Source organism: Desmodus rotundus, chromosome 3, assembly GCF_022682495.2.
Source record: "Desmodus rotundus isolate HL8 chromosome 3, HLdesRot8A.1, whole genome shotgun sequence".
Taxonomy (NCBI): Eukaryota; Metazoa; Chordata; class Mammalia; order Chiroptera; family Phyllostomidae; genus Desmodus; species Desmodus rotundus.
In genome coordinates this window covers 82,178,936-82,203,959 of record NC_071389.1, presented here as the reverse complement: position 1 = coordinate 82,203,959, position 25,024 = coordinate 82,178,936, and the positions used below count along the sequence as shown (strand labels likewise).

The window sequence follows — 25,024 nt, the reverse complement described above, 5'->3', positions numbered from 1 at the left end:
GTGGGCCGGCGACGCCGAGGCGGGGTAAGAGGCGGGGGTCCCCCCTGCCGGCCGCGGCCCGGCTCGCCCCGCGGAGCCGTGCACAGCTGGGGCGGGAAGGGCGTCCCCATCCGGCTCTGCACCACCAGTGGCAGCCACCCACCTCCCCGCTCCCGGCTCCAGAGCTTCTTCCCCGACTCCCAGTCACAAAGGCCGCGGCTCTCGGGGCCTCTCCCCCAGGAGCGGTGGCCTTTTGCAGGCGCCCCACGCCCTCCTCCAGGGCACACACCAGGCTGGCCCCAGGCAGCAGCCTCGTCCTCCTTCAGGCCTCCACCGCAGTGCCTGGCATTGAGCAGGTGGATCACTGCCCACTGATTAAAAACTTGCCTGAACTGTGTTTTCCATTTCTTCAGGATACACCTTCCCCTCTAGGAGACAGTAAGTTGGTGTGGAAATTAGTGTTTGGTCCCCTGGACCTTTTAGTGTCTCTGAAACGTTCATGGGGCCCTTGCCCTGCCAGTTTGTGGAGTTAATCCTGTTTTCAAATGGAACGCCTGTTTCGAGTGATTAAAAGCAGAGTTCGTGACCCTGCTTTATGGGTTCCAGATAATTCATCATGTTTTTCTAATTTGCATTTTATTTTCCTATCGGATACTATCTCCTTCATCACCTCAGACCTTAATTTCCTAGTCTTCTGTCCGTTAGATCTATGTGCTGTTGTCTATGTCCCACCCTACTTTTTTTTTTTTTTTTTGCCTGGATTTCCCCTTGTTTTTGGTTGATTCTATATCGTTACCCCCACCCTACCCTCATAGTCCCTTTCTTCTACTTTCCAAATATTTTTTATACCTCCTTTAGATGGGAACCCAAAGATCATGCTTTTAAAAAATCAATGTTGAACCTTACCCACAAATGTGCCTGTTCCACAACCTGTATAGGATTTTAAGGAAACAAAGCAGCAAAATGGGGAGAAGAAACGGTGAGAACTGCGGCACCAACCTGCGTGTGTCAAACATCTCTCGTGAGGTATGGCAGATGCTGCTGGCCTTGGATGTTTGGGCAGCAGCTCCCATTGGTTAAGATCTAAACCCCATTGAATCTTACTGCTGAGATCCCCTGTTGCTGACTCTCTGTGAGCAGTTTGTCCTGAGTTTTCCTCTTGGCACACTTGGAATATCAAATGGAAAATTTTTATTTCTTGTTACAAAGGCAAAGTTAACCAGCTTCTCTCCAAATCTTGGGATGTTTCTAATTACAACTGGATTTTGTTTTATTTTCTCACACATATTTTGTGGAAAATATTGGTAAAGCAGGTGGGATGTCAAAAAGAATGACCGATTCCCAACCTGTAAGGAGTTTGCACTCTAGTTGGCTTTATGTGTGCCTGACAACCTTCTTTACCAGTTGACAAACTTAGTTACATTAATTTGATTGCATGATCTCAACAGCACAGTTCATCAGAGTATCCTTTACCATGTGAATTTAAGGATAGTTCTCACATGTTATTTTGCACATAAGTGTTCCAGGGTTACAGACATAGCTGAAAGGAGCTTGAGAATGTCAGGGACGTTTTCAAAATACAAATAACTGGGCCGTATCTTCACCCCACTGAATCAGAATTCAGAGTATTATTTTTAAAGTACTCCCTAAGTAATTCTTACATAGAGACTAGACCTAAAACATATTATTTCAGAGAGCAGAGAATAATTAACTAATTTTATTTTTCAGACACTACCAGAGAAAGAGAATCTACCGCCTACCTTCCAAGGTTCAACTCTCCTTCCTATCAGGAGATGATCCTTATGGATCAGTTAAATCCTCGTTCTATATTTGGGATTATGTCTCCCTGTTCCTCCTTAGTGTGGAGATGACACCTAATGCTACCTAACATTTTATTTGTGTATTGCTTAGAGTTTAATTTACAAAGGATTTTCTCATTTGAGATAGAATACAACTGAGTTTGTTCCTAAAAAATTTACTTTTTAAAAAAATCAACTAATCACCTCTTCATGTTTCTTTTTCCAGGATAAATTATTACAATCCTCTCCTCCACGTCCCACACTTTTACCCATAGCACTCAGCACAATGTCTGGAATATAAATACTCAATCAATGTTAGTACATTTTCTTACTCATTTTTTGACTTTGAGTACTTCCTGAGTGTTGCTCACAACTGTAGTCCAGAATGAGTAGTGGGCTGTTCAATGTTGAGTATAATGTGAGGATTAGAGAATTTTCTTTGGTTGATGGAAAGAGTTTATAGGCTTTCAGATCTGGTGCTCAAGTTTAGAAGATTTGGTGAATTTGCCATTATATACCAGAGACATAATGAAGTGAACATTTTATTATATTTTTAACTCAATTCTGAAACCTGATGTGCCATTATTTTTAACAAGATGAGAGTGAAACCATAAATTATTGTAAAAGCCTTTCCATTTCCTGACTAATAATTGTAGTCAAGCTGATAATAGCTGGTAGGACCCTTATTGGGGAGGGTGGGGGCTCATGAAGCCTTGTGCCTTTTTTTACACTTTACCCAAAGGACATGTAAAATTATGTACTTACGCTTTTAAAATGTTCTTAACATTAAGTTTACCCTAAAACAAATATTGTTTTAGAATTTATCTCACTGGAATTTGGATTCAGAAGTACCTGATCCTGAAAATAAAACCCTCCCACCTGGAAGGGATAGTGCAGCAGGTGGTAAGAAATACTAGATGTATATATTTATACTTATATTTATAAATATATGAAAAGTTATATTCACTTGTAAAATATGAATAACCACTCATATTAAAGGGGGTTTGTTTTTAATATAACTAGCTTTATGTAACTATTAATTGTTATTTTTATATGCATTCTTTCAGGCAAAAGTAACAAGGTAAGGATAAATGTTTGGCTTTGAATAATTCACAAAACATTATTTTACAATTATTAGTATGTTCTTTAAAAAAAATCTTTCCTCAAAGTTAAACTTTACATTTCATTTCTGTAGAGTTCTTTAATCAAGTCAAAGCCATTAGTTTTTTTACAGGACTGCAAAATGATCATTAAATCAGTATTTTATTATGTTAAGTTTTTTTTTCTGCATTTATTCCCCCCCACTACCCTCCACCCCAGCCATCCCCACCTCCCTCCCCTGATCCCCTCCTCCCACCCGCCTCGGTTTTGTCCATGTGTCCTTTAGTTTTTCCTTTTTTTAATTCTCACCCAAGGATATTTTTTCATTGCTTTCTAAAAAAAGGAAGGGAGAGAGAGAGAGAAACATCACTGTGAGAGACAAACATCAATTGGTTGCCTTCCTGTATGTGCCCCAACTGGGATCAAACCCGAAACCTAGGTATGCCCTGAGCAGGAATCGGACTGGCAACATTTTGGTGCACGAGACAAGGCTCCAACTAACTGAGCCACACCAGCCAGGGATATGTTAAGTTTTTTCAATATACAATTCTATAAATGGAAATTAACTTTGTAGTGAAAATAGTGTTTTCTAGTCATTGCCAAAAGGAAAAAGGTCTCAGCCATTAGGTATCTTAAAGCAGTTGAAATGGATAATATTTTGTTTTGAAGTAGTGAGAAAATTAATTTTTCATTTACTTTTTTGATCAAAATATAAAACACTTAACTGTTAGTTAGATATGATAATCTTAATAATATTCAAGGCTCATTAGTTAACACTGTGTAGTTGGTGCTTATAAGATTATACTGATTCCTGCTGATGTCAGTAAAAACAAATGATAAGGGAGTATTATAGGATTTTACTATATATTTCTTGGATGGAACTATATATTCCTTAATTACAACAACTAGATAGTCTTAGAACAGGAGTAGAGAACAGAGATATATTGTGTTTAAAAGTCTTCTGCTGCTTTATAGAACCATTTGGAAATTCCAGTAGAGCAACTGATGCTAGAACTGAACTTGTCTGAGAATGCTCACAAAAGAACACAGGTGGGATTTTATTCATCATACTCTTTTCCTAAAGTATTTTTTTTAATGCATGCAGTTGCTAAAATGTTGTCCATGGCTTTTCTGTTATCAGAATAGGATATGTCAATTATGGAGTCATCCTCTTAACAAAGGAAGTGCCATGGATAACAGGTAAGAGGATGTTTTTGTAACCCCCTAAATTAGTGAAGTAAATTTAAATATAGATGAGTTAACTACTTACCTGAAGTACTAGGACAGAAAAACAACCAGAAAAAAAGTAGTGTGTGTGAAAAATGGGAAATTATAGAAACTCACCCTAAAATAGAAAGTGGCTGGCAGACACTACAGAGATAATCATTATATGGTCATTAAGAGTTTACTATGCTGTTTCAATGAGGCTTTAGATGGATAGAGTCTAGACTTCTCATTGAAGGAAAAAGGACTTGTAATAAGAAAGTATTGTAATATTCTATGTGCTAGAAACAACTTCTTATATGTATTAACTCATTTAATCCTCACAACAATCCTATAAGGTAGGTACTGTTATCATCATCCCTGTTTTATAAATGAGGACATTGAGGCTGGATGACAAGTAACTTGCTCAAAGTCATACAATTAATGAATGGTAGTACCAGAATATAAAAGCAGCTTGACTCGTGCTCATAACCACAATAGAATATTGCTTCTGAGACCTTACAGGATTTGAATTCTTATTTTTTGATTCTTAAACTTTAGTGTGCATTAGAATCAGCTATAATGACTCTTAAAATGCAGGCTGCTGTTATTTGGAAATTATTATTTATTGAACACTGTTATGTGTCATTTTTACATACCGAGTATTATTTAATGAACTTGAGTTCTATTCCTCTTTTTTGTATCCAGTTTCGACAATAGGGTGGTTCATTTGATAGCAGCAATCAGAGGCTCAGGATAAATTCACCTACTGCTAAACTTTGAAAGGTGAAATCAGAAAGTGCTAAAGGGATTGTACTGATTAATGTCCTAAGGGAATGTTGGAGCTGACAGGGATAGGCCAGGCTAGTTTTACTAGAATGAACTCGGCTGGGAACAAGGATTTCAAGGCAGGAGGTCAAATGAAGTGAATTCTGTCATACTAACTAGCAGAAGAGCGAACAGCAGAGTGCAGGCTAGGACCACAGACGTGGGATCCCACCACCTGGGTTTAAATCCCAGCTCTGCCACTTAACTAGATGTGTGACCTTAACCAGCCTTGCCTCAGTTTCCTTACCCATAAAAGAAAATAAGAGTGCCTATTTCATGGGGTTGTTGTCAGGACTAAACAGAATAATGTGTTTGTTAGGCATTGGCTGTTAATACTGGGAAGGCCTAATAATATCGCAGAGTTGAAAACTTGGTATCAATGAAATATTTTATTATGGAGATTTTTCTCCTCAATATCCCATCGACAAGTAAAGAGAATCAACATAACAGTAATTTTCATTCAGTGTTCAACATTTTTGCAAAGTCCATTCATTTAATCATCTTATTTCTTAGATCACCTCCAAGGTAGGCAGTCTCATTTCCATTATGCTCCCTGGTGGCAAAGGGGCCAAACCTAGGTCTTCTGTCTCCACACACTTGCTCTTTTTACTACATGACATGGATTGTGCCTGTTACCAATTGTAGGTTTAAGTAGTTTTCCTGTGGTTTTTTCAAAGGCAAGTCAGTACACCTAATATTTAAGTAAATGAATAAATGTTTACCATTTTCTGTAGAAATGGTAAACTGGCTTTAAAAGCTAAATGGAATATATATTCCATTATATACACACACACACACACATACACACATATATAATATGTATATGGATGTGTGTATATATATGTACACATCACAATAGGATTAATTTGATCCAATTAGTAGATCAAATCTCTCAAGGTCAGTATTTCTATTTTAAAAACCAACAATAAACTGAGTATTCTGTGGCCTGGCTTTTTTGCAGTTTCATTTTAATATAATACCCGGAAGTAGTTGCTCCTAAGGCAAAAGAGTACCATCAGATGAAAATTACTATGGACTCTATCTGGGGTAATTTTTGTTTGATATACATTATTTTGATTCCTTTTTTGTTAGAATAATTTTTAAAAACCACAACGACCACAAAGTGAAATCCTTTATGCAGTATGTAACCTAACTATGTTCTTTAAGAGTTTACTTTTATCTAATTCTGGGTTAATAAACATTTCCCTATAATTTCAGATTGAGTTGGAAAGCCTCCTTTTCAGACAGCATAAATGCACATACAAAATATTTATAGGCAAATAGATATAATTAACCACTTTTAACCTAGTGGCCATTCATAGCCACAGTTAGCCATTTGTAGTTATAATGATTTCATTATCTGCATGACAAGGGGATGCCCCATTAATATTTTAATTGATAGTTTAAAAATGTATATAGTTGTATATAATCAGAGCATATTTAAAAATTAACATATTCTGTTAAGATAGATAGATACACATATGCCATTAGGAACTAAACATTAACCAGTCTTTAATAAATGTTACTTATTCATTCTTATTTAATAGCATTTTAAGTTTAGTCGACAAGCCATTCATTAATTAAATCATTTTTAAGGGATTTCAAAAAACCTTCTATGGAAATTGGCTTTAATACAACCAACAATCCCATAAAGTTCTTCACTCTGAACCACTCACTAACAAGTGCTCCAGTTGATAAGCAAGTTGGTTCTTACTCTGAACTGCCGACATCAGTAGGTCTCTGCTGGCCCTATGCCGACGGAGACTTTTTTAAAGACAGAAGTGAGGCTCATGTTAATTTATGTTCAACTATAGAAAACAACAATGGTGAAACTTTATCTGCTCCAAATTGGAATTTGAAATATGGAAACAGCAGTGTAGAAGAAAATTTAACAGATGAAAGTGACTTATCAGAAAATGAAAAGGCAAGTGATACTTTACTCAGCTATTTTAAAAAGATGGACCTGAACTTAAAGCCAGAAACAATAGAAAATGTTGAAGAATCTTTCACAGAAGAACCAAGTGAAGTATTTCCATATCCTGATTTTCTCCCTCCTCCTTTCAATACTCTGGACTTGCACAAATTAGCCCTCTCAAAATCTGAAAGTTGGAAAGCAACAGTGGAATCTCCAGAAAGCTGTATTGAACATTTGATAACTCGTTTATTGGAATTGGAACGATTACAACATACGACTATACAAAAAGAGAGGCCAAGATTCCAAACTACCTTCTGTACTCCAGCAGTTACCGAACGACCCTCTTCCTCCAAAACTGTACCAAAACTGAGACAGCCAAAACTTTCTGACTCTGTAAGTCTTCAGACAACTTGTGTAGATAAAACTAGAGAAAAAAGAAAAAATAATTCTGGTTCTTACAAGCTTGAACAAAATGCTTCAAAATGGAATTGGAGCAGTGCTGGCAAATATAAATGGAATTCTAAACAACCATCTCTAAAAGGTTCATCCACAACAAAACATTTGATGGCAACTTATGATGCCTTCAAGAATCCCAAAAGCTCCACTTTAAATCCATGCCAAGAACTCTCAACCAATCCTACCACTGCCCAAACAACTCAATCACTGGTTAAAGTGGTCGCAGCAAGACCTTGTCTGCCACCAAGGTCTCTAATACCAGTTTCACCCATAAATTTGTCTTTTCCTAAAAACCACACAGAAGAAATTAAGGCATCAAGGACCAAAAAGAAACTTTACCGAAAACACATAGCATTGAGCAGACCATTCTATATTCAAAAGCGAAACTGTTTATCACCTTCATTTATAGCTAAGGGTAAGTGCTCACCCATTGAGCAAAAATAATATTTCCCCTTATACATCTCAACGTAAGCAAGTCTATCCCAAGAAGTCCAGCTGAAAATGGTTCATCATTTCGAGATGCAGGTATTAAACACGCACAGGCACACAAATTATTTGATGTGCTCATGGAGTGGAACTTGTGGAAACCACTGCTGAGATCAGACTGTGTATCAACCCAAGGTAACATATTAGACAATCTTTTGCATGTTTTATTTCAAAATGTTTTGCTTAGTAAACTGTTCCACTCAAAAGATCGTTCTTTTGTTGTGATTGTTTCCCAGTATAATTCCATCATCAATAAATGGTATGATTGACTTATTGCTGCTAGTTATTCTTGTGTTCAATTATATACACATAAGAGTTAGTTACATCTACCAGGGATTTAAAAAAAATTATTCTCATTGTTACCTTTTTTTCTTTTCTTTCTCATCTCCAAAATCACTTTTGTCTATTGTTTTGACATATCCTTAGGTATTTGGCCATGAAAAGCAAAATAAGTTTTGCTGTTTTGTTAAATTAATATACAAGATCCTCAAGGTTCTCCTGTGAAAAAAACTTTACATTTCCCAGGCCCTTTGTCATTTGAAAATAAGATCAATTCTTTTGGGGGCCTAACTGTAGGTTTAGGCATGAAACAACCCTCTTTACTCCCATCTAATAGTTTTTATTTTATTATTATTTTTTTTATTGTTCAATTACAGTTCTCATTTCCCCCCCACTACTCTCCCCTGCCCTGCCTACCCCCACCTTCCACATTCAATCCTCCCTCACCCCCCAGTTGTCTTTGTCCATGCCTCTTTCATACATGTTCTTTGACTTGACCCTTCCCCTTCTTTCCCCATTACCCCCTTGTGCCTCCCAGATCTAATCATTTTTCAATGTCCAAAGAAAAATGGAAAAAGTTACTGTCTACTAGGAGGCCAGAATCTCAGGTTAATGGAACTCCCGCCCCCACCCCAAGGCTCTTTGTTGCTCAAAGTCTTACCCTTGGTTAGTTGAAACTCAAAATAAGCTAAAGCTTAACTCATTAACTGGTGAAAAGGGAAACTACTGATAGACACTTACTGCACCTAAGAATCAAGGAAACAAAAAAGTTGAGTGCTGGGTTCTGTTGCAGGCTTACAAGAAACAGAATCTTTGGGAGGGGGGCCTGGCCACCTAAAATATGAGCACACATCCCAGACAATTTTAATGCAGGTGGTTCTCGGATCACACTTTCAAACACACTGTAAAGGGAAAAGTAACGTAACACACTTGGAGTTTGGATATTTGGGCGGGGGCGGGGTAGGTAGTGTGCTTTGGCTTTAGTGAATGGTTGGTGAATTTAGTTTTTCTTAAACATTAAAATAAAGCCACATGATTAAAACTTAAAACGTTACGCAAAGGTAAACATGAAAAGTAAAAGGCTTCTCCCTCTCCCTAATCCCACACACAAAGGCAGGCAGGGGATTTTTTGTGTATCATCCTCCCAAATAAGATGAAATACTTGTATTAGGGATGCATGAAATGAATTAAAGGATAATTCAAATAGATGTTGAGCAGAGCAACTGTAGTTGTTCTATCTTTAGTGAAAGAGTAAGGCTCAGTTTTCTTAGAGGCAGGGGTCAAAGTGTGCTTAGTTTTTAGGTTAATTTCAAAGAATTTTCTGGAACCCTATCAACACAATAGAGGGTAAATTTAACTCTTCAGGATACCTTGTTATATAATAGAATTTTACCTAAATCCTGTCAATTAATGTCATTATCCAAAGTGGTGTAATGTCCCTTCCACAGGACAACACAATTATGAACTTATATTCTCACTCACTTCCAATTGGCACTGATCTTCTTTCCCCTATCAACTCTTCTTACACTCATCCTCAAAGTTCTAACTGGAGTCCTGAACCTCATTTACCAGTCCTTCACACCCATTCTCATTTCTGCTTCACCTGCTTGGATTTTATCCCTTTAGGACTATAACGATGCAATTTTTATTTGTAAAATCTCAGGGAAACACAGGACTGTTTCATTCACCACTGTATCCTGAGCTATCACTGTAGTAGATACCCTTCGAGGTATCTAAGGAGTAGACTTTATCCATCACTGAAGACTCCTAAGCATGACATAGCTATTATAAGCACTGGCTCCATGGCCAGACAGCTAAATTCAAACCCAGGCTCTACCACTTAACAAGTTCTAACACCTCAGGCAGGGTCCTTAATCTGTTCACTTTCCTCATTTGTAAGGTGGATTGAATATTTTTTTTATCTCATACAATGTGAGGATTAAGTAAAGTGGCAAATTTTAAAAAAAGATAGAAAAATAGGAATGACACAGGACTGAATAGAAGAGCTGCCTCGGCACTGAATTGTCACTGGAGTTAACAACTCAACCAGATTAACAACGCCCTACCTCTCAAAAGGCACAAGGCACGTGTGAGGCACCAGGCATGGTGTGGAGCAGCAGGCACAGACCTGGGATTTTAGTAAGACCAGGAGTGGGAGTTAACATGGGAAACGGGAAACTGGAGGTAGAGAGGATCATTTTGGAGGTACAGGTAGGAAGGGGTCTATCAGAGGTCCCATGGAGTCCATCATGCACTAAAGATTGCTTTTGTTCTTTTGAGTGTGTGGGTTGCAGGGGCGGGGCAGTAGGTAAATTTCTTACTGGAAACCACCAGGCTACTTTAAGATGCCATTAAACCTAAACAAAAAGAAGCTACTGCAACACCTACCACATCATTTTCAATTAGAGTCCAAAATTGCCCTAAATATAGTTATGTAAAAAGTCTATTAGCAGCTGATTGCAATTACAAAGTAAAGGGACTAACAACTTTTAATGTCATGCTTAGTAAAAATAGTTGCTGGGAATCTGTTGTTTAAACTGAGCCCTAAAATGAAGCGGTTTTTCTCTTCAAAGTTTGCATTCCCCCCCCCCATCTAATACACTATGCGTACTACTTTCCCTAATAAAAACAGGATCTCATGACCCTTCCTTGTCAGCCACCTTAGAAAATTATATAGCTCTTAATCCTCTGCCAGTCCGAGTAGAAAACTATAATCAGGGCCTTTACAAGGCTATCAGGAGCCACTGCCTTTTGCCCTATTTCTTATAAAAATAAGGATTTGATGCAACTAGCCTACTGGCCTGAGTGGCAGGTAGCTCCAGCTGGGTGGCGGATATTCTACAAAGCCAGACACTCTGGCCCTCCATCCTCCAATCCTGCTTTGCATGTGCTAAAGATTCACAGGACATCCTAAGTACTTTATTCACTGTTTTCAAAAGCTCAAGACATTTCCTTAGGAGACTAAAGAGTGGGAACACTGAGGGTGTCAGCCCAACCCATCTGCAATAAAGCCACTTACTTCTTAATATTTATTTTTAGAAAGAGGGGAAGAGAGGGAGAGAAACATCAATGCGTGGTCACCTTCCCCACATCCCATACTACCTGGCCCGCAACCCAGACATGTGCTCTGACTGGGAATCGAACCCACAACCCTTAGGTTTGCAGTCTGGCGCTCAATCCACTGAGCCACACCAGCCGGGGCAAAGCCATTTATTTAAATCATTATAGAACAGGGAGTTATCTCATTGCTTATTATGCTTCTATTACTAAGAAAATCAAATGAAAAATACATGTAAAAAGATCATGAATACAATACCCTTCAGTGTATGTTCTGCACTTGCTGCAGAGAAAATGTTGATGTTTGAAAGGATAATCGTACTAAACGGGGTGTTTCCAAGCTGCAGTTCTGTGAAAGGGCAGATTCTGCCCAGTAGTTTGGTAAGCTTCCCTCCACACCTTTCCTATTCACTGAGATTCACAGAGCACATCAGATGTCTTCTGAGAACTTTTAAAGTAAATATGTAACTTTAATTTATCCCAGCAGTTACCAACCATGTTCTATAGCACAGAATATTTTTTGAAGCATGTCTGTGAACAACAGTGAAACAGCACTTAAGAAACATCAGGTAAGAAATGGTGTCTTTAATTTAAAACTCAACAAAGCAAAGGAAAAATCAGGAGACAATATAGTAACAAGTGGCATATTTTATTATGTTTTCCCAATAAGTTGATTGGGAACATTGCTGCTAAAATGCAAGTTACAATTCAAATGATATCACAAACAGAATACGCAGTGAGTATTTTCAGATTTCAGCTTCCATATCTTGATCACTAAATGGAAAGATTCTTCAGAAGAATAGTCCCTTACCCTACATACAAAAGGAAAAGAACAATTAAAGATGCCATGATGATATATATCAAAATAACTGGAAAACATTTTAAAACTCAACTTAGTGTAAATTAACATGTGAAAAACACAGATGAATTTGTATTGAACATTTCTGTAAGGACATTCCATCTAGGAGAAGCATGATAAAATTCATGTTGAATATATGCTTGAACTAGTATACTATGAAGAAAAGAAACACTTTATGGAGCCCTATTTCTAATGATGTCATTATAACTAAGGGAAGGAAGCTACATATTTGAATATTTGGCATCTCTCTCATCTCCAAAATTTAAAAGGGCATTCCTTAACTACTTGGCCTAAATTTTCATATATGTGATTTCTGTGTTTCATTTCAGAGATTTTATTTCTACCTAGCTAGCTAGAGTTCTGCTACAAAATGATGACAGAGTAAGTCTCAGAAAAGTATTTTTTCTGAGACATGGAACAAATCTGAGTACGTAACATTTCACTGCCTCTACCACAAAACATAAATTTTTCATATTGTAGAAATATCCTGCATATTTGTTAATTAGGAGAAAAGTGGTCATTATAATGGTTGTAAGTAAAAACTTTTAAAACACAAAATCATTTTGAGAAAAAGTAATTTTCAGTCGAGTAAGATAGGCACTGGGGAACAAGATGCTATGGAGGATTCAGGGATGAACAAGTACTGGGACAGTCTCAAGATTTATGACGAGATGCTCCATGCCTTCGAAGCCTTAAAATTCCAACCTAATTTCTGATAACCTTCAAGAATAAGGGCTACTCAGAGAATGGTGTCTAAAAGTGTATTCTTTCTAAAATCTCAACTATTCCCCCAAATACAGAAAGAACTATGAAATCTTTAGGAGCTATGTCTAAGACTTAAGAGTCCTGAAGTCTGACAATCACTTAACATACTTGCTCTCACTTTTTGCTATAAAGTATAATAAAGCAAAAACTTCATGAGGTAATTGTATTTGAAAACTACACAGCTACTCTGAAACATGAATGTAGGTTCTTAAAAGATTATTCACAAAATGACCTCAATCTAACAGAGGTCTCGTAGAGTTCCAAATCTCTTCCTCGGCAAAACTACAAACTCTAATATCATGTATATAAAGACTGTAGGGTTCCTGTCAAATAGATTAATCTAGGAATGCTTAATTTGAGCATATAAAAGAGCTACAGTGTACCACCTCTTGTCTCCCTTAGTAAGAAAAATTAACAATGGCTCCAACTATTTTGCTTCCTTTAAGACCATGACTTTTAAAGTAGTCAACAACAAAGTTACTGAAAGGCAAGCTGGAGAATAGAGTATGAAATAGGAGGTAAATAGTATTCTCAAAATTCCAGTTCCTATTCTTTTACATGCTATTCTTTTAAATCTTTACAGATTTGCCAAGGAGATAAGAAACCTAAAGCTAAACACTAAGTTTTGATGTATGCTATTTTGATGTTTGCTGTTTCCCTAATAATTCGTAGGAACCAAATCTGAAAACCTTATGTGTTATATAAGGAATCTCACCATTCGAGAGTCTTCTAAACCACTAAATTTGACCACTATTTTTATTTTAGGGAAGGGAAGATGGGGAAGAGGCAGGAGCATGATCAAACAAGCACTTTACAAATGAACACAATAGCACTACTATTCTAAGTACCAAACATTAATGAAACCCAAATCATAATGCTGAAAACTAAAAAATTAAGACAAAACTTAAATGAAGGATTCTTTTTTTTTTTTAAATCTTTTATGGAACAGAAACCTTAGCTCATGTCTTCTGGTTGTCATCATCTTCCACTGAGCTGCACCTAAAACACAAAGAACAAGTAACAAGCAACTTTGTTTTTTAAAGAATATGTAACAGTTTTGAAGGCATAAGATGAACTGTTTCTAGTGGAAGTTAACTTACTTAAATAATTATATAAAACAAAGCTATAAAAGTCACCAGAAGCATCAAATGTTATTTTGAGTGAAAATAACTACAAAGATTTGAATATGCAGCATATTATCACCAAAATAAAGTAAAATGGTGGGAAAATCTCTACCCATTCCATTTAAGGTAGAAAGCTGCACCTGTGATGCCTCATTTACAAGGCTTCACTCTACCTGAAGACGAGCACCACCTTGTATTTATTTAAGTAAGTCTAAATCATGAAGAGATGGGGTATAGAATCAAAGTTGGCTTATTATATCATCTATCACCTTCCTGGCTGTAGTTCATTTCATGTCTTTAAATGGAGCAAAACCCACCAGAAGAATGCTGCTATTCTGATTTTCCATTCTTGAATGCACCAAAATGTGCATGCTTGTTGTAATTAGTGCCTGGGTGAATAAAAAAATCCCATTTACAATTTAAAAATATTATTTAAAAGCCCCTAAAATCGGATCACTTTCCATATTCCTCAGGGAGACAAGAATTAATCTGACAACCCAAACGGAAAAGATTACATCAATTTCTGAAAATTCTCTTCCACCATGTTAAAAATACAATTCCATTGTGTTGCAAAACCAAGCTGATTTACATGATTTTTGTTTTAAACTGTTGCTAAATGTTTATCTACACATGCTGTCAGAAATAACCTTGTTAAGAAGGTGAAGCTGGTGTCTCAGCAAATCAGACCCCTTGCAGAAGGCGTTGAATGGCCTGTGCCCCGTTTTCCTTTTTTCTCTTTCCGCACCATCAAAAGGAAAAGTGAGAAAATAGCAGAAACATTAGTTAAATCCTGATTTATACCCCATAACCTACAGGAATTATCTCACTACACTGAAAGCTGACAATATTTGTAGAATTTTTTGATGAAATAATTAGGACCCTAATTATTAATAAAATAATAAACTTTTGGCTAGGTTTACATCTTTATTAGCAAATAATTCTGTTTAAGACTTTAAGGAAGAAACCAAAGATTGCTTTTAACTATTTATGGTTTACCTGACTTACCAGCACTGAAGACCAAAATTTTTAAAAATGGCTACAAATGCCTTGTTCACAAAAGACTTTATTATCTAGTGATGCATACTGAGAACATACAGAAATCTGCATGGTCCACTTCACATGCAGTAGAACAATCTTCACTTTACAATAAGTGAGTGTCAACTGTTTTATGCAATAGACAACACTTTAAAGTCACATTCTTAAAGAAAAGCTTCATTTACAAAAGAAATAAAAGGTAAAGAAGCAATTACCGCTTTTAAAAAGCAGCTGCTTTGTTCAAGAGTGGAAGGTTTATGCCTGTATTGAAAGACAACATGATCACAAATAATGAAAACAATGAACAAATGAAAAACACTTTTACCATAAACCAGTACACTTTCAAAATGACATACAAATAGTTAAAAATTTCATTATGTTGTCTATCTAACTTTTAAATATGAGGACTTTCAATTATGCCTCAACATTTGTAATTTAGTAAATGAAAACTACGCATTGTTTCTATGTCACTAGGAACTGTATTTAACAAAATGTATAAAGTCTATAGCAAGTTGATTTAAAAAAAATTAAAGTTAATAAGAAACAGTACACTGAAGGCGCTCTATCCATCAAGCGCATACTCTTCAAATTTTAAATGTGATGAATAGAACAGAAATTGTAACTATGCCACAGTTGCAATGCCAAAAAAATAAAACAAGATCAGTTATCACACATGCAGGGAATTCTGCCACAAAGCTAATATCCTCATTTGTCAATTGTTCCAATAAAATAACATCTTAAAACACCAGTGATGTTGATGGTTTAGCTTACCTTCAGTGTACTGAATGTTGTACACAACCTGCTTAAAAGAGGAGACCGTCCCTGCAGGCAGGCTCAAGAAGGAACAGACCCCTTCGGCAATGACTACACCAAGGGCATGCTGCTGTGGCCTGCACACACACACCTAGGAAAATGTGAATATAAACAGCATTTATGCTGGCCATTTTACCTGAAGACCAAACTGAAGCCAAGTCTGCTAAAAATAAATCAACCACCCAGTATTACTACTTATTTTATAACAGATGCTTTTGTCTTTTATGTGAACTGCAACCATATACATTAGCACTGTAATCTTGTGCAGTCTTGGCAGTTAAAACAGTTCTACAGTGAAATTTCACATAAGACACAAAACAGATTAACTAACATTTCTAAAAGAATATCACCCTTGGTGTTAATTCAAATATATCATGCTTCCTCAAATTTGCTGGAGAAATATTTATAAGTTTATATACATTAATAAACTGCTGTGAAATTTCTTCAGTCTTTGTATTTAATTACTCAAACCATTGGAGCTTCTTCATCTCGTTTAAATTTTTTCCTGGATAAAGGCATGCTGTAGGGCCTGGTTGATGCTAATTCGTTTGGCTGGGTCCAACATTAGGATCTGGTCCAACAAGTCCTTTAGTTGGTGCACTTTTTTACGTTGGTCTTCAGGAAGTCGCTGGCACCCAATCAAGTCAGCCAACAGGTCCTTAGTTGGATTAATGGTGCTCATGACAGTAACTTTCTCCTAAAAATAATTTTTAAAATGTGTATCTCTAAATGAAGTTACTAAAAACATGTACACATCAGACTGTTTTGTCTACCCAAAATACTAATATGTAAGAATAATCATCTATTCATTTGGATATTTTATGTGGCTGCCTCTATCTTCTATGTCTTTTCAAGAAGCAGTAAGAAAACAAATGAAAAACGTTAACCGCAAGTTAGTTATGAGTTTTTTAAAAACATCATTCTGTAATACAATTTTGCAAAAATAGTGACAGAATAGAACTCTAAAACTTAGTTAAGTAATTAAAATTTGAGAATTCAAAAATATTAAGTAATTAAAACTAACAGTAAATACTTGCTGTGTGAAGTATACTCTTCCCACTCTGAAGTGGGAACAAACTTGTAAATGAGTTGGCCCCACGAAGTGGTAAGTGCTCTGACAAAGTTAGAGACACACAATATAATGGGGCCAAAATAAATAAGTCCTTACTTCAATCTGGAGGTTTTTAGAAAGGCTCACACAGAGTATGTATTTCACTTGAGCCTTGGAGCTGAGTACATTTTTAAGGGATGAAGAAGTGCTGTATGGTCAGGATGGTCGTGAATGAAGCCACAGGGGTCTGAAACAGCATGCCCCTCAGCTATCTGCCAAGTGTGAAATGGTAGGGTTTAGAGAGTACAGTGAAGAAAGGGGAAACTCTTGAAGATGGCAGAGATCTATCACAAAGACTTAGTTTGTCACTGTGAGAAATTTAAGTATATTATCTAGGTAACAAAATCTAGTGAAGGGTTTTTAAGCAGAGAGTAACATGATCAAATTTGTTTTCAAAAAGATCACTAAGGTAGATGGGAGGCCAGACCAAAAAAGCGATCCAAAGGAAGAGGCGAGAAGAGCCTAAAGATGACCCATAATAAAAATAAACTCATACTATACATTTAAAAAATCTCTCATCTTTTTCATTGACTTGATGTTATTTTGTTCAGGAATTGGCCAATACCAAGAAGAAATTATTTTTAATGTTTTAAAATATTCACAGCTCCTAGTATGACCCAGCTCATTTGCTAACAATAAGACAATCATTTAATCTTGACACTTAAAAAAGACTTACCCTCTCTGTTACTTTATCAACTTCTATGTACATGAAGTTAAGGTTTTGATCGAAATGTTGGTCTTTGAATACGCCTTTCCGAATCATCTGGAAATAAAACAGAACTTCAATTTAATAACATGAAATTATTACATTTCCCCAGGCAGTAACTTAAACCAATTATGATATCAAGTTGTGCTCTCACTATTCCAAATTGAGGATTAAACAAAGACTTAAAATCATTTGTTCTTGGATAGGAAAAGTTATCACACAATTGGGGCCTTTTCTTTTGACAGTTAAGAAATCTGAAGACATTTTACAAATTATGCTCAAATAGCCCTAAAATGATACAAGTTAGATCTCATTAAAAATAAATACCAACAGCTAATTTCTGGGTAATTTATTCTAACAAGTCCAACATAACAATCTGAAATTATTAAAGTCTAAGATACGGCTCTCAGACATTTTTATAAATCCCTAAAGTTCTTGCTTTGTGTTAATCGAACAAATTGATATTATAGCTGAAGCATTAAGGATGAGTTTTATGTTATAAAGATGTCATTTCAAGTACATTTTCTTGGTACCTTCCTTTCCCAAAGAACTTCCAAACTTTAATAAACTGATTGCCATCAAGTTCTTTCAATGTCCACCCATTCCTCCTCTGATGACTGATCACTTCCTTACATCTAACTAACCTAACCTGCATCTTTTTGCATTTTAGCTCTCAAGCATGTTTATGCTGTTACCAGTAAGGCTGTGCTCCCAAGAACACTGCTGCTTCTGAAAGAACAAACACATGAAACAGTATATGTATCATATATACATATCTCTCATATATATGTATATATGATATATATACATGTTTATATATATATAAAGTATATATGGTGTTTAACAGTTATGTTCATCAATTCCCTCTTCCTTAATTCCAATTCTACCCTACTCTCTGCTTAATTCAAGAGGGTAAAGAACAGCACAAAGACAGACTTTAGAGGGGAAAAGGAAAAGAGTTCTACTCTCTTTTGATAGCTCTTGGCTGATTAGAACCACTAATTTAAAGACCAGAAATGAGAAAGAGCTAAGGGAATCCCAGTAGCCACATACTTGTCTCTCTGCAACTGTTTTATAGCCATTGGTAATGAGCATCAGTAATACATCAGTCAGTCTATAGGAAAATAATGCTAAGACCTTAAAAAAAATACAAGCTCACATTAATGTCCTACCTTATTTGGCATCTTTCCTTTGAGATCCATGGCAAGCTTCAACATATGGTTATTGGTTTTGCCAGGAAATAAAATTTTTCCAGTATAGAGTTCATATAAGGTGCAACCTACAGACCACATATCTATACCATAGTCATAGCTTTTACCTATAACTGGAAACAAAATGGAAGTTTAAAATATGTGATGATAAAAACAATGAACTACTATTTATTTCCATTAATGGAGTATTAATTTGGCTTGAACTATATAACCACAATCTTAATATCTTGCTTTAGCATTAGTTTCATGTTCTTTCCTATTAATTCTTAACAACTCAAACTTATAATCTTAGAAAATGAGGCAGTGGGAAAGGAACTGAAGGAGCAGAGAAAAATGTATATTTCTTCTCTTTTTTCATTTCACCTTTGGTGCTAATCAGCCTCAACCAAGACAACAGGAAAAAACAAAGGTCCTACACCATTCATAAATTTGACAGACCTTGAGTAATCAAGAGCAATCCTCTGAAGCCGAGGATTTCCCACAACTGTTTTTGCTACTCTTGCCAGACATGATCAAGACTCTTGTCTCCACTACCATTCCACCTGAGGATGAACTTGCTAAGATTCCCTTCCTCATGAATGACCTCCTACAGCTGCTGAATGTGATTGAAACAGTACTTCTACATTAAATATGCTGTTTCCACCATACATAATGGCCCGTGTCAAAGAACATTTGAAGACACTTACTGATTTCAGGAGCACGATAAAATCTACTGACAAGATAAGGAGTTATGTCATTATCCGCAACATGTGAAGCAGACCCAAAGTCACAGAGCTTTAAAATAGTTTTTGATTCATTAACCTGCAAAACATTTTATCATGGAAGTTTAATTCATGTTAGGAATAATTAAGATAATCAGATAAAAACAATTGGTTTTGAGAAGTTATTTCCAATACTGAGAACAAAGTCACTCATTTAAAAATTCCTTTTTATTTTATAACTCAATTTCCTAATTATGAAAAATTAAGAGCTACCAAATGTTTAATTGCAATTAGCAAAGAACTTTTCTCAGTGAAGAAATATGGGATAATACAAAGTAAAATTAATTTTAACCACTGCTATTTAGAAAAAGGTGGGGTAGCAAGAGAAAAATATCACTGACTCAAGCAGCTTCTAAAAATCCCCAGAACACCTGAATAAAGTCAAGTTACTATTTAAGGAGCACAAAGAAGTTCATTAATAAGGGATCAGACATAGATTAACTTTCAGTTGCCAGAAAATTATGATGGCAACAGAAGAAGGATGATTCAGAATAAATTTGGACAAAAATGGAACAAAAACTTTCACTGGAAGCTGCTAGACCATCCCGAATTTAGCAGTCACTTCAAGTCTAAAAATTATTAAATCCCTTAAATATAAAGAAGGTATTAGTTAAGAAAGTGTTAAATGTACTTGGCGAAACTGATAAAAATAAGCTCTGTATTAGTCATTTGTTTCTCTTCTCCTTTGTAAATACTTCAACATACACAGTAACAGTGACATCTGCTGAGAAAGGCTGGAGCTGCTCCCATGATTGCTGCCACTCATGAGTCAGAAGCATGTTCAGGATTAACAAGTGCAGATAATTCATATTCCAGAGTCCCTTCCCCCCTTCAAAAGAGACACACACAAATTCTGAGTTGGGACTTGAACTTGGCCTACTGTTCCCACCCAAAAGAAACATAACACTTTAAATAAATAACCCCAGGCACTCTCTCCTGGGATGTGCTAAAGCTTGGTCAGTGTTACAGGCTGGTCCATTACATATACCCACGGGGTTAGGTTAATGATAGAAATGATTATTTTTAACTGACACATCAATAAGCATTCTTTTCATCTATGGGGATCGGTAGAACTGGTATCTTCAAAAGGAAAAGTACTTTCAAAGCTTGTTAAAATATCAACTGCATTTAGCTACTTAAGAATGAAGTTGCACCTTGGCCAGGTGGCTCAGTTGGTTTGGAGTACTGTCTGTTCATGAAAAAGGTTGTAGGTTCGATCCCTGGACAGGGCACATACCTAGTTTGCCTGTTTCATCCCTGGTCAAGGAACGTACAGGAGGCAACTGATCGATGTTTCTCTTTCACATCAATGTCTATCTGTCTGCCTGTCTCTCCCCCCCTTCCTCTATCTCTCTCATATCAATTAACATATCCTTAGGTGAGGATAAAAAAAAATGCAGTTGCAAATTGCAAGAAAAAACCCAGGAACATTTTAAAATTAGAACCTACCAATGGAACTTTTCACTTGGCTAAAAATGCCAAATGATAGCAGGGCTACCTACATTTAGGTGCACTTCAGTTTGGCTACACATCTTCTACCCCCTTGTGAGGGATGTGGTACTTCTACCACACTGAGAGCTAAAGTCATCACCTAAAAGTTTTGGATTTACATTAAACAGCTCCATGTGGTCTCTGGTATCTATTTTTCCTTCTTGAGGAAGAAGGGAAAATATTCAGTGTCACCGTCTTTGTAAAAATCTATACTAGTGTAACACTAACTCAGAAAAACAAAGTTTTAAAAACAAGAGCTTCTAAGATACTGGCAAATGTCTTACTCTTTAACCACCCTGGTGGTTACACAGATGTTCACTGTGTAATTATCTTTAAACTGTGCACATTTTATACATTCTTTGATTTGAATGGCATATTTCACAATTTAAAAAACAAAAAAGTTGAGGTAAAAATTAACTAATAAGTTGACTAGGCAAGTCTACAATTCATTCATAATGTACCTACCATTTCACTGTAATTAGCTCCTAAAGCCAAGTTACATTACATATGCAATACATTATAAACTCAGATCAAACATACCAAAATGGAATGCCTCATTATTAATGTGGCAGTATAAAAGGAAATACTGTGTTGTGTATTAATCATTACATTATAATTATATATTTCTAAATTTCAAAAACATAAACACTGTGAATCTGCATGCTACATCAGAAGTTGTTAGTTAAAAGAGATCCAGACCATGAAATATGCCTTTCAATGTAATACCTAACCAGGACTAAGCCTTAACTACATTTGGGCTCCAAGAAGGCACAGCTTCTAAAGCAATAAAGACTAAGGGACAAAAAGAATGATTCCTGGGCACCTTTAAACTCAACTCCATAGATCTGCTCTTGAAGGCAGTACTCTTTAAATGTCCTTAACTCCATCAGTCTACAAAATTAAAGAACAAAGAAGTGCAGACATACCTTATTTCAAAACAGCAACATGTGCAGCACTTTCCCTCCCCAATCCCAGAGGAAGCCCATCATTACTATTATTAAAGCACTTCTGAGATTTGTGTGTACTCTGAATCCATAATCAAAAAGAAAAAATTGGTACAGTAGCCTATCTCAACTTTCTTTATAGTTTAAAATTTCATGGCTTAATTACCAAAAAAGTAAAAACCGGTGAAGTCACTTGTAACAGGTAATACATACAGTAATTATTCTTCTCAGATGTTATTTCTAGAATAATACAGTAGTAATCTCACATTACCGGTAAGGCAGTATATATGGATATACAAGGCAACCTGACCAATTAACTTACCAGGATATTATCTGGCTTGATATCTGCATGTAGAATATTGCATCGTTTAAGGAGTTTCAATGCCAAGAACAACTGCTGACTATAGGATCTTACGGCTTTAATATGAAGACCAACATCTTTACCGTATTTTTTCAACACCTCTCGTAAATTCATACTTTAAGGAGAGAAATAAATGGTTCAAGGTTAAAATGAAAACTGGACATTTAAAAAAGCAGAAACATTTTAAGCATAAAGTAAAATTAAACCCCAAATATGGATTACAATGAAAATATTCTGTTTAAGAACCCCAGTCCAAAACATGTGATAAACTGTTCTACAGTGAAATTAGAGCATATGAAATGGTCTGCACATATCACAGTTTTCCAGTAAAACTCAATTTTCAAAATAACTGTAAGATAGGCAATGGTACTAATGTACTGATTTTAGAATGGGTTTATATTTGAAAGCCTAACAAGAAAGCCATGCTTTTGAAGATCAAAATCCTATTTCTAATTCCCCTATTCCCATTTCTTTTCATTCTTGCTTAATCCTTCCTTGAAGTACTTAATTTTCAGAGAGTTTCTCTTGTTGAGCCGAAGGCTAAAAATGATTAGTAACTGGCATAGAATGTGCAAACAATTAATGTTTATACATTAATGATTGTCAAAAGTTAGCTCTTAACCAAAAGTTAAAAAACAAAAACTAGGGCAAAATGGAAAAAAAAAAGAAAAAAGAAAAAATCAAATACCCAGCAAATCTGACATGTCATTCATCTACAGCAGCAATTTTCAACCTTCTTCATCTTATGGCATACACAAACTAATTACTAAAATTCTGCGGCATACCAAAAACATATTTTTTGCTGATCTAACAACAACAACAAAAAACAAGTATAATTTTGATTCACTCACACCAAACAGCTCTTGTTGTGTTGGCTGTTGTCGTATTTTTATTTGACAAAGTAAGGGAAAAGAGGTCAGGGCCCCTGACTAAATAGACAGGTACTGAATGTTTTAAGAATTCTTTCAGTAGACTGGCTGAAAATCGCTGAATCTAAAGTGAGGTCGGTAGAGATAAAGAAGCTTAATTTTCAGTATAGTATATAAGTTTTGACACTGTACCTGAGAGGCTCAAATACGAGACAGAGATGCTGTTTGTGATAAAAGTGTCTGAAGAGCCGTAAACAATGAAATTTGTCATCAGGATCAGCATCATTAAGTTTTTTCAAGAATTCTAGTTCTTTTAAACCAGTTTTTTGCCTGAAATAAAAAAGAAAATTTGGTCAAAATTAAATACAGAATTTAGGAGAAGGAGTACATGTTTACAAGTTCCAATCTCATGTACCACAGGTGATATGTTAATTAGTCTGTATTTTTTAAAAAGTAGTAATAATAAATCTGTTGAGGAATAACGACTGTATCATTTACACAATACTTGATACCAAATCAAATACTGTTTTCATGAAGTTAATTTCCAAAATAACTAATCAACAACACAAAAACACAAGAATAAACCCACCTTGCTTGAAGGGAAGTCAATCTTGCACATTTTATCCTCAAGTCTTGATATAAATATTATGTTCTACAAAAGTGGAACCATACTGTGTACAGTCTTGGTTCCTTAGCAGTCTAATTAAGGAATGTCTCACTAAATATTAATATTTGGCTATCCTCTGAAATTCTGGCTATAATTTGTCAATAAGCTACATTTTAAAAAGTTAGTGTCTATATTACAGGGGTTGGGATGACCAACAAAACAAAACAAAACAAACTTTTAAGGGTGGTTTAAGACTGTAGTATAAATCTGCAACATTTCTTTCTAGTGCTTCAAAACCGAGAGTAAACTGACTCTAACAGCAGCTTAGTGTGGTACAGATTATGCATTAAAATGTGTGTGGCAATTAATGTAACTATTCTATTAAAGGCAAAAGATAAGATACAAATAAGTCTCAGAACTATCTAATAAACCAGCTTTCCTTTTTTACCACCATATGCCTATCAGTGGCAACTAATGAATATAATCCTTTTACTGATTCTCACCTCTGGTCTTGAGTTTAAGATATTCATAGCAAAAGATGGACATTAGACAAACAGCAGAAGGAAGGAGTCTAAGCTGATATTAGTGTACATAGTAGGTACTGAAATGCACTGAAATATAAATCAGCCTACAATTCTAGTACTTCATATTTAACACATGGCTATAAACTAAAAATCCCATCAAAAGAACTGTTTCTGTCATTTTATAATTGCAATACCTCTTTTATACAGATTTTTATTTTTTTAATGGCACTTGAAAGTATTTTCATTTGTGAATACCTGTGTTGTTAAAGATTTCATCATATATTTTTCTGAACTTACATGAGTTCATTGTTTCTGATGATCTTTACAGCCACTTCTTGGTTGGCTCTTGCATTATCTCTGGCTCGTACAACATTACTGAACACGCCTTGACCAGTGTAGCCATACACATTGTAGCGCTTATCTAGTACTTCACCTATGTTCACACCTAAAGGAGTAAATTAAAAAATTAGAATTTTGACCACATAGATTACCAAACAAAACTATAAGATATACAGAATAAATTAAAAAGTAGGAAACAGTGCAGCCACTTAAAACATGTCAGATTCTACTGTGTGCTTGGTTTTCCAGACACCACAGAGAATCAAGGTCAGGCCTCCACTGGTCATAGTCTTTCATAATGTGGTTAAAATTGCATGCCCACTTCTAATCATTACAAGGAGAGTTACTGCTATCCTATCAAATGTTGATGATTTGAACATTGGATACAGAAGAAATGTGCT

General features: G+C 35.8%; 2 protein-coding genes across 17 annotated transcripts in view; one reads left to right on the top strand and one right to left on the bottom strand.

Annotated features, from left to right (window-relative positions):
* Window positions 1–45: 45 nt before the first annotated feature.
* FAM217A (family with sequence similarity 217 member A) lies at window positions 46–8,028 on the top strand. Of its 2 annotated transcripts, none has more exons than XM_024552385.3 (7): window positions 46–417; window positions 918–1,005; window positions 2,597–2,681; window positions 2,846–2,859; window positions 3,855–3,929; window positions 4,021–4,079; window positions 6,507–8,028. In XM_024552385.3, exons 2-7 carry the CDS (start codon window positions 943–945, stop codon window positions 7,723–7,725), a joined length of 1,515 nt encoding a protein of 504 aa, XP_024408153.1. In that variant the 5' UTR covers window positions 46–417; window positions 918–942; the 3' UTR covers window positions 7,726–8,028. The 2 variants fall into 2 exon arrangements, with proteins under 2 accessions (XP_024408153.1, XP_024408152.1); XM_024552384.3 differs by having other exon boundaries at window positions 838–1,005.
* A 3,705-nt stretch (window positions 8,029–11,733) lies between these two features.
* The window catches only part of PRP4K (pre-mRNA processing factor kinase PRP4K), a 35,567-nt gene continuing 22,276 nt past the window's right edge, over window positions 11,734–25,024 (bottom strand). For 2 of the 15 annotated variants that reach the window (XM_024552275.4, XM_024552277.4), the window contains exons 9-15: window positions 24,582–24,729; window positions 23,346–23,483; window positions 22,246–22,399; window positions 19,414–19,528; window positions 18,689–18,840; window positions 17,487–17,573; window positions 11,734–16,396 (exon numbers count right to left, since the gene is read on the bottom strand). In XM_024552275.4, the coding sequence (XP_024408043.2) occupies window positions 16,193–16,396; window positions 17,487–17,573; window positions 18,689–18,840; window positions 19,414–19,528; window positions 22,246–22,399; window positions 23,346–23,483; window positions 24,582–24,729 (998 nt within the window). In that variant the 3' untranslated portion in view covers window positions 11,734–16,192. The remainder of the gene's footprint in view (window positions 16,397–17,486; window positions 17,574–18,688; window positions 18,841–19,413; window positions 19,529–22,245; window positions 22,400–23,345; window positions 23,484–24,581; window positions 24,730–25,024) is intronic. The other 13 variants (XR_002974068.4, XR_002974067.4, XR_011650996.1 and 10 more) reach the window with 13 other exon arrangements.